We start from the raw sequence: 15,358 nt of genomic DNA on the forward strand, positions 1-15,358 counted from the left end.
AAGAATCAAATTGAACAACTGATAAAGGCAGTGGGATTTTTTTTCAGTTCTATGATAAATCAAAATACATGTATAACAAATGGCACAGTTATTGCATGGTCTAGAAAAACAGTGTGCAGTAGTTTTAGCTTCAATTTTAATATAATTAGAACTATAACTTGGATGGTTATATTTCATTGATAATCAACAGTATTTGAGCGAATTCAGTTGATGTTTTAGTTAATGCCAATGTAGGATAAAGTCGTAATTTCTGAATGTTAATTGTTTAATATACACAAATCCATGGTGAACCATTCATATGAACATAAAAATATACTTAATACAAATACAATGTATATTTCTTGGAATCAAAATATTAGTTCTTTTATATTTTAATATTTAAAAAAAAATATTTATCATTTGTACGTATCATACGGTCAACATTTTTGATGCCCCCCACCACAACCAGCATAATCAAAGTAGATCAAATTTTCATGTTTGTTTTCATGTTAACAGGGCTTGGAATGGGAGATAAATGTTGCCTACCCCCAGGGCAAAACACATGACTAAAGTTTAGTACATGTACTTATTTCTCAACAATATATTAGATTGCCATTCAAGAGCTTGAAAATGTTTAGGCTAGATTGCTGAATAAGAGGATAGGCTGAGAAACTAGAGACATTTTTTTTCAATGATTGATCAATTTTTATGCCTAATACTGTTAATTAATGCTCACTTTATTTTATGATTCTTATCAATATAAGGCCAAGGTTTTATTATCAAACAAGTTTTTATATACCAAGCTTAATTGGAAGCCAATTAATTCAGGACATATCTCATTTTTTGCATCAAACTGAGCAACTGATTCATCATAAGATCAATATAGAGGATGAAAAAAAAATGTGCCTTGTAGAAAGAAGCCTTATTTGCAATTCTCTCTATGGCCTTTGGAACACATTAGTAAAATGAAGCTATAAAATCAAAATAAACAATAAGTAAAATCCTTTGAGACTGTTACAGTGAACCATATAGGTAATCCATAATTTAAATGCCCAAGAATTAGAGGAAAATGGTACCATGGCATGGAAAATGTATAGACAAACACATAGATATAAATGTGTATAATATTTGTTTGTATATCAAACAAGAGGCCAAGGGGCCATACAGTCACCTGAGTACTGATTATCAGAATGAAAGTACAATACGAATACTGTAAACCAACTTTTATTCACGCGCTAGAAATTTTTTCGAGATTCGCGAGAGCCTCGTCGTCGTGAATATTTCTCACCACGAACCAGTCTTTATCATAAGGTTTGTTATTACAATACTGGTCTGGATAAAGCTTGATCGCAAAAATTAGTCGTTGAGAACCAGTTTATTGGAAGTAAATCGCGAAATAAAGTCGCCACGAATAAATGTTGCTTTACAGTACTTGTACAATGAAACTCAATTATACATTAAAACCTGTCGAATTCTACTAAATAGTGTTAAATTAATGTTAAATTTTGCCAGATTAAACATTACATCAAGTTAAGAGGACATATAGTGATAACATTTCTAAATCTTCATTGACTGCAGTACATGTGTATCTTGACTTAAGTTAATTAACATATGAAAATTATAATCTTCCTTGCATAAAGATTTCATAAACTATTTACTGAGAAGAAAACTAACTCAACACTTTTGAATAAAAATTTAAACCCAATATTTGCCACTTTCTGAATACAGGCAGTCAATGCAGTTTATTATTTTTCTCCCATATGCAGTTGAACTTGAGCACTGATACCTCGAATACAATGGATATGTTGAAGTGATTTGTAAGTCCTAACCACTTATTTTTCAACTATTTTACCCTCATTATCTTAAATACTCGGATATCTCCAAGTTTTTAAACAGTCCCATCTATTTGGAGATAACAAAGTTTGACTGTATATAAAAATTTTGCCCCTGTGTTCAGAAATTGTTCTTTATCAACTATTAATATATCTTTGATAAATGCCATGTTTGAAAAATGTAAAACATTTCTACTCTAGCTTACTTCAATAAATGTGCAATTTTAAAACCATTGCCTGACGCATACATTCTCATCTTATAAAAAGTTTAAGTAAAATTGGACCACCAACCCCTCATATTTTGGCTCCTCCCTGACCAAATATAGGATCCTGGGGTTATTTTATAAATAAATCTGAAATGTATTCATACATGTATTACTTAGCTGTTATATTATTTTCACAATTGCAGTTACAACCTCAATTTTCTTCAGAGAAACTATTTTCAATTTATGGTTCTTGAGAGGAAGATTTTTATGACACCCCAACCTATTTTCTATCTTTCCTTATTATCTACCCTTTAGAGCAGACCCAGTGGCCATATATTTTTTAAAAATTCTGAAAGACCTCATTCCAAGGGTGCTTTAAGAAAAGTTTGGTTGAATTTGGCCATGGTGTTCTTAAGAAGATAAAATATGAAAAGTTTAAGCAGGCAATGTCAATAACAAAAACAATAATTATGGTTATCGACATTAATGGACAAATCTTTATCAGTAAAGTCCACTTGAGTCTTTGCCCCAGGTGAGCTAAGAATTGAAAGTTTGAAATTCAAAGAACCAATTGCAAATGAGTTAACTTATTCTCTTCGTAACATTTTCAAACTAATAAATTCTGTAAATAATCATTTGAAAATGAGAAAAAAATGAATTGAAGCTTATATAATGTATTTTATTCATAAAGATTAATACCTGCTATTTCAAACGTACTTTACTCAAATATTAACTTTTAAATTATTAATCACAAATTTAAACCAGAGTCTGATAATTTGGAATAAGGATATAATTAGCCTGCCATGTGTGTTCATTTCTTAATGTCAGATGCATTCATTTATGCCAATACCATTGAGATAACATGTCAGTGCATTATAAGTTCAGATTTAATTGAGTCAATAAACATCATTGCAACCAGCTCCAACTTTTACTCATTTCTTAAATGAGGCTGTATGTCTACTTCTCAAAAGCCAATATTGATCTAATCTATAGCTTCATTGTATTATCTTAATTAGCATCCATTTTAATTGCATTTCATGCATAAGCTTAAATCTGCCAGCAATGGAAGTTGTAACTATAGACTCTAGATCACAATTGTAAATGGATAACAAGGTGTAGAGTTGATTATAAGAAATGAAGTCAGTCGGTGTAGGTCTTACCCTGGTAAACCTTTGCCTGGGACTCGTACAGGAGGCAACAAGTCACTAATAATCAAAACACAGGAATATCATGCCAGCTACCAGAGTCATAAACATTCACAATCAAGGAGAAATAATAAAACACTAATAAAAATCAACAAATTATTGGAGTACTGTTACGGAAATGATCACCAATAGTATCTAATAGTATCTATTTTAAGAGAGAGAGAGAGAGAGAGAGACTAGCATACTTAATGGTAACAAATTTTTATCATCCACCAACCAATTTTCTAATAATAAAAAAAATTACACATTAAATAAATGAATTTGTGCAAAAAATATTTTGATTGTGACATTACTACATGTATCACTGTGAATATATTGAGATAAAGAGTGACAGCTGTCAAAAGAGTCAAACGTGAGAGCATGTGTGTCAAATAAAGATGTTTGATAAATCATTATTTGATTAAGATATAATCTTTTCTATTGTAGCCTTACAACTGTATTTATATATCTATGTTAATACTATCATTCTCATATCTCATAAAACTTTACCCTGACAATAGTCTATATTCAAATTATACATTCACACACAATACTATATATATCACACACTGTCATCAAACATTACTCTACGTCAATACATATAGAAATGAAAATCTATATTTTCCAATACACATTAGCTTCTGTGAAGTGAGTATAGTTGATCCTCATGCAATATTTCATTAACTGTATGGTCAAAATCTGTACAAAAGTTTCCACGTTTGTGAGATAATGAACTAAAGCAATTTATTTAAATTTCTATTGATTACAAATTTCAGTAACAGAAAAACGAGACTGATCAAACAGATAAGATTAACAGAATAAAATCATTAAATGTACCAGCAGTATACAACTGGCTGTCAACTAACTTGCGGGGGAGGGGTGCACTGAATGGTGTAATGAAGTTCAACCGCAGATGTATTAAATGATAAGGTTATTTAAAAGTACACTTTCTAGAATTAACAAAATATGTTACGCATTTACGCAAACTACGTCATAGCCTTCCCTTGTTTTGGAGTAACGCGCATCATCGAGACTTTAATACATTTTGAGAATTGAATCTATTTTAGGCTTTGTTAAGTATCAAAAATAGATTATTTGCACGAAATGAATGGATCTTAAAGACAAATATCTATAAAGTGGCATCCTATCGATATCTGTGACCCAATAGCTGTAATAGAATCATTTAGTCTGCTTTTATAGCTTATATGGACGCTTTGTTGTAATCAAAATAAAATCCCCTAAAATATAACTTCCCAGTTTCTTCAATCTCAAAGAGAATGTCTTTAGAAAAAGCTTGTTTACCTATTGACGTTGGTTGGCTTCTCCACAAACTTCGTACAGACTCTCATTTTGATGTTGTCCCTGATCCATCTTTGTTGGTACGTCATTGTCTCCTGTATGACAAAAAGTATTGCTCATCATCAGACCAAAATTTAGTCATAAATGGTTACTAAATATAGGGAAATATTCACCCCTGTTTTATTTTCACCCCTTTTGCCCTCGTCGTCAGTGGGCGAATTTAAGACATTCCAATGTCTCAATTACTGTAAACGTACGTAGTACATTTGGCTGTGTATTCTACTTAGCGCTTTTGGCAGAATGTGGCTTCCGCTAAATCAAGTACATTGCAAAATGCCATGTATATATGTATTAGAATAATCACATTCAGGAATACGCTAATTCAAACCCAAGCCAACTTGTTCAAAAATTAATTTCTGCCAAATATTGTACACACCAAATATGATACATTTACAGTAATTTCTCTAAGAACAACTTTATCTGGGCGAATTCAAGATGGGGCGAAACCGTTTGCAAGTGAAAAAGGCGAAAATAACACAGGGTGAAAATAACCCTGTATACAGTATTTCATTAATATTTGTATATTAGTGGATATTTTCTATTGAAAACATGTTTTACAATACATGGTATTTACCAAAAACATCAATGCTTTTCAAACTTTTAACACTGAGCAATAATAGAAAAGCAGGGGATATTCTTTATAGTTGATATACCTTGCTATCAAACTAAGTTGGGGTTGATAACATAAAGAATCAGTGAATGTACCGGTACATGTATGTTGATGCATATGACCGGGTAATGACCCTATATGTGTTAATTGATTTACAGCTGCAGTTTCTTTGCAATTTTTTTAATAATAATACAATTACCATGATTATATTATATTTTGCCGCTGGCTGAGGTTTGCAAAAGTTATTTATGATGGCATTGTGTATCTTATCACTAGCTGCTATGATTTAGTTTAATTCATAATATGAAATGTACACTCTATAAAGTAAACAAAAGTTCTCATTCTACCATTGGTATGGTCACAGTTATATATGGCTGAGAGATTGCAAAAGTTAAAAAAAATGTGTAATTTTTAATTCAATTGTTCTAGCTGATCTAGTTCTATCATTTTGCCACATCATCATAGCTTTGGCCATGCTCAAATTCCTAACAATTCATTTTAGGGTCTTACTCTAATCTTTAAGTAGTTTTTCAAATTCTAATTGCATCATAGCATTTTTATGATCTAGTTCAAACTGTCAATGGCTGCATGTACACTAAAGTTCTAACTGTATCTAGTCCTTGATAGATATTTTAATTGTTCTACATTGCCATTGGCTGTGCATATGCCAAAGTTCTACAGCCAATGGCAAACAGTATCTAGCCATTGACATATTTTGCCATAAACTTCTAACCATATCATATGCCATATTGATATCTTTTACTTTATTTGCCATTGGCTGCTGGTATGCTAACATTCTAACTGTATCTTGCCATTCAGATATTTTTTAGTTCTACCTTGCCATTGGTTTTAGGTATATGCTCAAATTTTAATTGCGTCTTACCACAGGCGCTGCCCCCACATTTTCTGCATCCACTGCCTCCTCATTGTAATGGAGACTGATCAGACTCTTCCCGTGGCTAGGCGACTCCATGTTTTCAATGGTGTCCATCGGATCAGCGGGGCTGACCTTTGTAACCTTCTTATCCATTTAGTTAGGTCATCTTCTTCGGCCTCGCATCATCATTATTTCCAACGACTGGAATTTTAAAGTACAAAAATAGCATTAGTCTCTCTTAATTTAATCCTCAGAACTGACTTATTTACTTGAATCATATTGGTCGATTGTCACTTATTGCTTATTGATTAGTGTAGCCGTGGTGATCAAATGCATGCATTAAACATGTTGATTGGTGTTATTAAATAAATCCAATAAGGCAATACAGTGTATGTGCTGCACTGAACTGGTAGCACACTCCAGTTTATTGCTAATATTTTGAGTTGAGTTGTAAAACCCATGATTCTTTAAAGATCTCTTACTACATGGCTTAATTGCACCACCATTTTGTTTTTACATCTGCATAAAACATTTACACTGTATCATACATCAGGATTTTTTATGCAAGGATCTATTTTTGCTAAATTTTGCTATATCATCTCAAGCACAAAAAAAAGTGAAAAAATCAATCGATTGCAAAAAATGTGTTCATGCAATTGCAATTAATGTTATCTGAGTCATCAATTCAGAAATTGGCAAAAAATGTTGTTCCTATTCTAGAATCAAAACATAAATATTTGCTACAGCAGAGGAAAAAAACCAGTTATGTAGCAATTATTGCACCACATTTGCCTAATCATTCTATATATGCCCTGACCCTTCTCTTTATCTACACAAATGCAAGGTAATATGTTAAAAACAACAAAGTGTTTTTGATGAAAGTTTTTTTGGCAAATTTATTAGGTTGAATGGTTTTAAAGGAACAATTATGTTCAAAAAAACGATGGCATCCTAACATCCAGACATGTCTTAAACTTATTAGAACCCGACACTCTTAATGAAGCATTTGGTCAATGTCATAGCTAGTTAAGAGTGTTTCGGCAGTATTAATAGCACATGTCATTTCAGAATTGTAATAAAGCCCGCCTCATCAGGAGTTCACCTTTATGCATAAGTCAATTAAATGAATCTCTTTGAACTTCATTTGGTTTGAATTTGGATCTAATGATTAGATCACCTATATTTTTGAATAGCATTGAATTTAACTCATGATCTTATTAGCTTGCATCTGGAACCTAAAAAAAATGTTTAGCTAGAGGTTTTGCAAGTTAAATTAAAACTGCATGGTGGCCATTCCGGATCAAAAATATCCTAGGCTACTTGGTCAGGTTTTATCTTATTTGGTTTAAACAATAGACAAAATAGTCAAGATGGCGGATTTGTCTTAAAACCATTACGGTAATTTGTCTGCATGATTATCAGTTTCAGTTCCATAAACATAATCGTTGAAGATGTTTTATTGGCTAACCACTTGAAGGAACAAGTTTTGCTCTGTCTTTGAGATATTGCATGCAAACCAAAGGAATTATCTTAAATGATTTTGTTTAACCAATGTGGAAAATTTAGTATCTGGTCAAAGTCCCCTCATTTTGTGATAAAACTCACAACAATGCAAAAATATTGGAGATTTTGTTATGTCTGCAAAAACATCAGAATGAAATAATTAACTTTCAGTGTCAAGAAAGCTTATGATAATGTGTGTGATATAATTATAATGGCTGATATGGTTGGGTGGCTGGTAAAATGTTCTTTGTTTCAAATGTAAAACATTACCTAAAGTTACATAAAGAAAACATTTCGAGGATCCCAAACTCTATTCCTAAAATTTTTTTTCATCAAACAAATATACAAATATCTGAATGCAACAATACTTTTTTGCTATTGGTGACCTCAATCTGAAAAATTTAATGGCATTTTAAATCTATAGTGAGTTGCCATTTCGCAACTTTGTCTTAAAGCCTGTGTCAACTTTGTCCTGTGTTTTTTTTTGTTTTGAACATATTCTATTGATTAAACAAAAGGATTAGAAACAAGTTCTAACAACTTACAAGTCTCCTCTCCTTAAATAAATATAACAATAGTTGTCATGCATATGAATTTAGAACAAAAGAAAATATAATATTGATATACACAAAGAAATATTATTTTAATCTCAAGGATTCGTCTATATAAACTTTTGTACAGAAGCAAAAATGCTTTTATTGATATGTAAAGGTAGGTTGTTGTTGCCATATAAAAGTTAATTAGTATCAATATTGACTAAAAACTTTGTCTTGTGAGCCCTGTTGGTGCAAGGAAGATGCACATGCTCCGGCCATCATCTAAAATTTTTCATCTGATACAGTGCTCTATTTTCACCTCAATGACAAAGCAATATCAGTGCATTTTGTAACTACATACCGTATCTGATGTTCACTTTTCAGTAAAAATATAACCAGTATTTTTTGTACATTTTGATTTTTGACAAATTAAAAATTTTAATGTGAAAGAATTTTCAGTAAGCCATTAAAATGTAAGAATTTTATTCAAATGTGATGAAAATTTTAATTTTGCAATACATAATTATAACAATCCATTTGTAAACAGATGAATTGATTACCGGGGTATTTTGATCTTTACTTAAATGGCCTTATGCAGGTAAGATAGCTAGGACAATGAAACAGAACTTCTGTTTTAAAAATTGTCGTTTTTTCTTCCCTGAATATCAATACAGAAACATTTTATTTTACAATGATATTGATCAAGAAAATGCCAATTATTCTCAGGAGATGAAAATTGATTCAAGTTGTCTATGGTACATGTAGATGAGTTGTCAAGAAATTTACAACCTCTATAAATTAATAAGTTGTTTTTTAATGTTTTTCCAAGCAAAATAGATAAACCACTTGGTTTTTTTTATTTAGTTTCATTACTAACAGCATATTTCTTCCTTAATGTTCAGATTCATAATTCTTAAAAATAAAACATTTCTTTTATCCATTATGATATATCATTCAAATTAACAATTTACATACTGTACAGTGAGCTTAAGCTAAAATGAACAAATTCAGATTGCTGTGCAGATCGACTTAAAAGATATATGACTGACAAGGAAAATAACATTGAATTCTTTAGGATTTGTGTATTAAAAGAATATGTTATAACATAATAACAACCCAAATTATATCTGCTCACTTATTTGGCAGCCACTTATTTGTGGGAGCCACCAATTGTCTATATAGTGGTTTATATGGTGGCAACCAAACAATGACTTGGCGCCACCAAGTTGGCGGTAAAAGATTAAATATTTTTTTCTTATCTGGCATATATTCTGGCCATAGAGAAAAAAGTGTACGGTACATTTGCCAATCAACTTATATCCATGCAGGGAAGTACCGGTATGTACGTCCCTGATATATCTTATCATTAAGTCTATCAAATTGTTTGATATATTAAATTCTAAAGGTTGTTGGTTTGTATGCAGTTGTTATTGACTTAGTTCATGTACATGTAGTTAAATAAAACCAGGATAATATCGGGGCAACAGTTCTTGCCTCAAACCCACATCGTAGACATGTATTAACAACAATATATGTGCAAAATACTTTAAGTAGTAAAGGTGGTATGGGACATCTGTCGATGTTAATGTGGATTAAAGTACGTACATATACATTATAATTGAAACTTTCAACGGTTTAGAATTTTCAAATTTTGCAATATTTACCGGTAACCAAAAAATAGTACGGTAAAACCCCAAGCAGGATTCGAACTCATGACTGACAGATTCATAGTAAACCCTCTAACCCACTGCGCTACGCTGTTATAGGTGACAATATTGGGAAAGAAACTACATATATACATGCAATTACACTTCATTTTATTGTTTGTTTCGATAAACAATTAATAGTTAGGCCCTACATCACAACATGGAAATGTCCCATACCACCTTAACTGCCAATTCAAAAAGTCCTCTGTCTAATAAAAAATGTCTTTCCAAATGATTGAAATAGTGATCAATTATCGGTGGTTCATTGTCAAAATGTTTTCAAGAGGTACATGCATACCTATTTTTATAATTGTATAGTTACACGTAAGACAAATCAATTTTCTGAATTCTTACAGGCTTTTCATGAGGTATTTAAATTGTTAAATCCCAGTGAGATTCTACTTGTCTACTGCTATTCATTACACAGAGTCACTAAACGTAACGGGCCTAACGTTGGTTTTAATATTTCATATGGGTAGATCTAGATGTTTCAAAACATGTTTAAAAGCAAAGTTAGAACATGTAGAATTAAAGAATAAAATCATCACTTTCCGTTTCGGTAACATCAGGACTCCAGATGAACTTACCGTTCATATTAAATATGTTTATACATGATTATCCTATAATCCGGTCTAGGCTATATCCACACAGAACGTTTCATGCATTAGTCGGGTATCAGAGTGTGGCGCGCGCTTTCCTGCACAGGAAGTGTATTACCGTAATCGATTAAAACGCAACAATGACACGGATGGGCACTGCGTTCTGGTTGCCAAGCAATATAATTTGGGGTATTTGGTAGCATTTATTAGTCTCAAGACAACAGTATATATTCGTCTTCGGTCTCATCATTTATTAAATATACACATTGTTACATTTATCTTATAGAACATTAATATCATCATCACCATGTAATTATCGTCATCATCATCAATCATCTTCATCATCATCATCATCATTTATTCCTTCTTATATTCTAAGAAAAAATAAAGTGATCTGGCATATTCAGGAATTAATGAAAATTTACATGTGGATTTTATATCAGCTAAATGTTCTTTACTAAAATGTCTGTAAAATTTTCATCACCTAGATCTTCACTTTACTGTGACTACAGAGTAAAGTTTACAATTAAAATGATTTTTTTTATTATTAATCTTTATTTTTCATTTTAAATCCCAAATATTCATGCTTTATAACCATGTAATTAAGTAATAATTATAAAAATCTTTTCAATTTACAAGATCTGTTTTTACAGAATTTTTACAAAGAAATTCTCATTTCGCCTTACTACTTTTATACCCGTATCAGGCACGTAGCATCATTTTTGAAAGTGGGGGGGGGGGGGGCAGACTCATCCAAAATATCTTGACAAGCCAAAAAAAAAAAAAAAAAGGAAATTAGGAATTTCCCCAAATCTTAAAAATCCTAAACCGTGGTGGTAGTGGTGGTGGGGGGGGGGGGGGGGGGGGGGGGGCTGGCGTAGTATATAACTTCAATTTCAATCCTAATTTCCTTATTTTCATATCAATTTTTTACATACTCCCCAAAAAAGGGGGGGGGCAACTCCTGGAAAATTCAAATTCTTATATGTCAATTTTAAAAAAATTTGTTGTTGCGAGAAAAAGTGGGGGGGGGGGGGGGGGGAAGCCCCCCTCGCCCCCCCCCCCCCCTTCCTCCGATCCTACGTGCCTGCGTATTTCACAGTTAGGGCGAAATGGGAACACACCCTATATACATGTAGTGGGTATTGTTAAATAATGTATGTAGAACTTTACATGTATAAATTTCTATGTAAACTATGAGATGTATAGTCTATATAGATTTGTGTGTCCTCCGTATTCTTACAATAACATGTACATGTAATGAACTCAAAGGTACATACATGCATGTTAAATAATTTTGTCTCCGGTAGTTCAGGAATCCACCCGGAACTCAAGATACTGATAACATGGTACCGGGTCATTACTTCGACTGCACTGAGTGTAAGATCACTCATACATGTACACATGCTCATCTGATTGTGTGGCATACTTTATGGACACGGTCAAACGTCGGTTATGTTGTAATGTATGGTATACATGCATACAAATAATATAGTAATTTCCTTGACTTTTTGGTCATTATTTTTATGATAGACAAAAATGTTTTCGATTGTCTGCTTGGTTGCAAGAACATATTAGAGGTTTTAATCTATTTGTTGGGGGGGGGGGTTGTTTTTAAGGGGGTGTTTTGCAATTGAGTTATATATTTTTTACAAAATCGGATTGAATTTTATACCGAATATGTAAGAGGTACTTTTTTGTTTGGGGTTTTGTGATTGAATTTATTGTGTGGAGAAAAATCTATGAAATAAGTTGACAAAGAAGTTGGTGTACGGAATTTACTTCTCGATCTTGTATGATTAATCGGTTTATTTAGTCCAAATACCTGTCAAATTATCCTAATGGAGACGTGCAAAAACATCTCCGAGGAAACATTTATATTATAAAACCATTGCCTTAACTAGAAAAACGGCGCAAAGGGTTCTATAGTATAATTAAAGGAATAGTCGACGATGATTAATTCTTGATTAGGGAGCGCAAAGACAAATACTTTAGCCGAACCGGGTAGAGAGTTTAAGGACAACAGATGTTGTATGCTAATTAAAATGACGATAGAATAGACAAATCAATGGGATCGTGCATGGTCCTGATTTACGATTTCCTTGTTTTCCTTATCAGGCTTCTGGCAAACCAAGATAGTTTTTTTTTTGGTCGGGAAAGCAAGACAAGGTATTCCGATCGAAGACTTCTCGTTTGAATCCATTAAAGTATTTACATCTTACAAATAATGTGTCACGGGAGGGTTGGTATTAGCCAGCGTATCTCGACTGAAATTGTTTTTTGCATGATATCAGTAGATGCAAAGACCTGGTCCATCAAACCTATACATGTTATACTTTCTACAAGGTCATAAATATTTGCAGATGTGCGTCGACTATTTTCAGTGGAACTATAAAACTTTATAACCGCAATGCTTAAACAGTATTAATCGCATTGCTTTAATCCTTAATCCTATTGAAACAGTCAATCCCAAACAACCCCCAATTATCAATTCTAAAGTTCAATATCAAGATCAAAATAGTCATAAGTGTTTCCAATAAATTTCTCCCATTTTCTCTCACAAACAATTTTTGATGGTCCCAGTTCTAGAAGAGTCTATTGTACAAAGCATTTTAAAGCCACCATCATTGACACTATTTTACGTTTCTTACTTCTGGATTGTGAACCAATCAAACTTTACACCCGTCACTGTTTTTGATTTCCGCTTTAAGGTTCTTAATTGTAACGTTTTAAAACTCCAAAACAACAACAAACAAATGAATAACAACAGCATAAACATTATAACTCAAATAGATGAAAGTTAAATTTACCTTATCATATAAGCACTCACTCGCCCAGTAAAAACTCTACATATTCAAAAGTAAACCTTAAGTAGACCTGCATAGGATACTAAAACCCCAAAGTCCCATTTATTACCACTGGATATGACCTACCTTTAGGATGTTTTTTTCTGTTCCAAAATCGCCTTAATGTGTTGACCTATTTCAAGAGTGTTTAGAATGCAAAATTTATATCCTGTTTGCAATACTCTCAATACTTTGATGTTGGTGAAGCCACGCTATGGTTTAATCCGCGGATTCCCCAAATCAAATGATTTATTGATTACTTGTGTTCGTGTAATAACTTAAAATTATGCTTGAATGGAATTTCTCAATAAATCGATCTTTCGTAAAGCGTTTAAAACCCAACATTCACCGGACATGAAGAGGAAGTGAGCAGCATTAAGAATGAGATGTCGTAAGTCGTAAAATGCGGCTTAAAGTACTTCAATACTAGGATTATTTGGTTTATATTCTAAGACCAGTGCATCAATAAAATATATCACAATATCTTTTTTGATTTGATTGAGAGAGAGAGAGAGAGAGAGAGAGAGAGAGAGAGGGGGGAGGTTGTCTGGTCATGTTTTCAATATCACGCGTTTATCATATGGTTCTTAAATTAAACACTGTGTATGTTGTTTTCTAAAAGACAGTCCATCATTCGAACACACGGTCGTTCAAGAGTCTATCGTACATTTAGTATAACACTGGTTGTTGTTTTTTTCGGGGGGGGGGGGGACGTGTGAATGTCTTTCCTTTTACTTTCACAATTGATATCTTGCAGTAAATACAAAAACATGCAAGCAAGCAATGAGCACCAAACAATTGATATCATGAACTACCTCCGGTGCTAGGCATCGATTTTATTGTTGTGTGTGTTTTGTTTTTGTTTTAAATGAAGAGCGTCAACATCATCATACAAATGTACTTACGTCACGTTTTGGATTTACACTAACAATAGACATTATGCATTTTTACAATAGTTTACGAGCGAGTCAGAATTGTTTCATTGAAAAAGTTTTCAAATGATACATTTAAAAGCTTGATTATAGCCAATTTAATAATTAAAATTTTCATTTGCAGATAGAAAGCTGCATATAGCAAATGGCACTCCCTCATGCACTGCTGCGGTTGAATAATACAGCTTGTAAATACAAATGACAACGGAAGTATCAGTGCCATTGAAATTGATTCGGTGTATGTACATATAATGTTTTCTATTTACGTTTTCAATCCATGGGTGTGTGGTACCCAGAAATTATTATCAATTCATGTCAACATCTATATTTATGCACGCCCCAGATCAGCTAGCACTACTAGTATTTTCCAACGATTGAAAAAACAACGACTGATCAACTATAAGGCCAGTAGCCATGTACCCCGAGTCCTGAGGAGAGATGATATAAAAATATGATCTGAAATCAGAAATTAAATTTGGTACTTATATTTACCATATAGTTATATGTATAACATCTCATGGCGTATTTTACATACTCACTAGAGGGGGCTAGGATGAAATCTTACTACCTCCCTTATGGAAAACATGCCACGGAAATTTAAACTGATTTAATTTTGATTTATTTATATTCGAATTCATCTTTGGTCGAAGGAAATAAAATACACAAATGAGATACGTAACATTATTTTTATAAGTGGGCTGCTAGATTAACCCAAAAAATTGACAAGCAAGGGGGGGGGGGGGGTGGTGAGGCGGGTTCCCTTAAATTTTCAGATTCAATAAAAAGGTTTGTTTCTAGAAAAAGTGGGGCGCTCCATTCATACACGTCGAAAACCAAGTACAATATATTGCTTAAATTACATTTGCAAGAATCAAAATGTTCATAAACATGGATAGAAATCGTACTTTTATTCCTTAAACATAGAAGATACAAGTTTTATTTTACGGGTAGTCTTTACCGCTAAATGAAAATGTGTGTTTTAACAATCTCCCTTTTGAACACCTAAATTTCTTACTATTCATACAGCATACACAGTCCAAAAATCTTAAAGTTAAGTTGGAAGTACGGACATGTTTATTTAAACATCGTCAGGAAGAAGGTCGTCACTGTTAGAACTGACTACAAAGAAGAATTGGAAGTGAAAATATACTCAAACTAGGTAATGGATTAATTTCTGTCGAACCTAATA

At 32.6% G+C, this 15,358-nt stretch overlaps 1 protein-coding gene across 8 annotated transcripts in view; it reads right to left on the reverse strand.

The window, feature by feature from the left end:
- The window catches only part of LOC128172140 (transient receptor potential cation channel subfamily M member-like 2), a 58,100-nt gene extending 47,589 nt beyond the window's left edge, over positions 1-10,511 (reverse strand). For 7 of the 8 annotated variants that reach the window (XM_052837949.1, XM_052837964.1, XM_052837924.1 and 4 more), the window contains exons 1-4: positions 10,380-10,511; positions 6,054-6,248; positions 4,504-4,595; positions 3,178-3,222 (exon numbers count right to left, since the gene is read on the reverse strand). In XM_052837949.1, coding sequence (XP_052693909.1) covers positions 3,178-3,222; positions 4,504-4,595; positions 6,054-6,200 — 284 coding nt within the window. In that variant the 5' untranslated portion in view covers positions 6,201-6,248; positions 10,380-10,511. The remainder of the gene's footprint in view (positions 1-3,177; positions 3,223-4,503; positions 4,596-6,053; positions 6,249-10,379) is intronic. The other variant, XM_052837941.1, reaches the window with a different exon arrangement.
- Between the last annotated feature and the right edge of the window lie 4,847 nt (positions 10,512-15,358).

This window comes from Crassostrea angulata, chromosome 1, assembly GCF_025612915.1.
Source record: "Crassostrea angulata isolate pt1a10 chromosome 1, ASM2561291v2, whole genome shotgun sequence".
Lineage (NCBI taxonomy): Eukaryota > Metazoa > Mollusca > Bivalvia > Ostreida > Ostreidae > Magallana > Magallana angulata.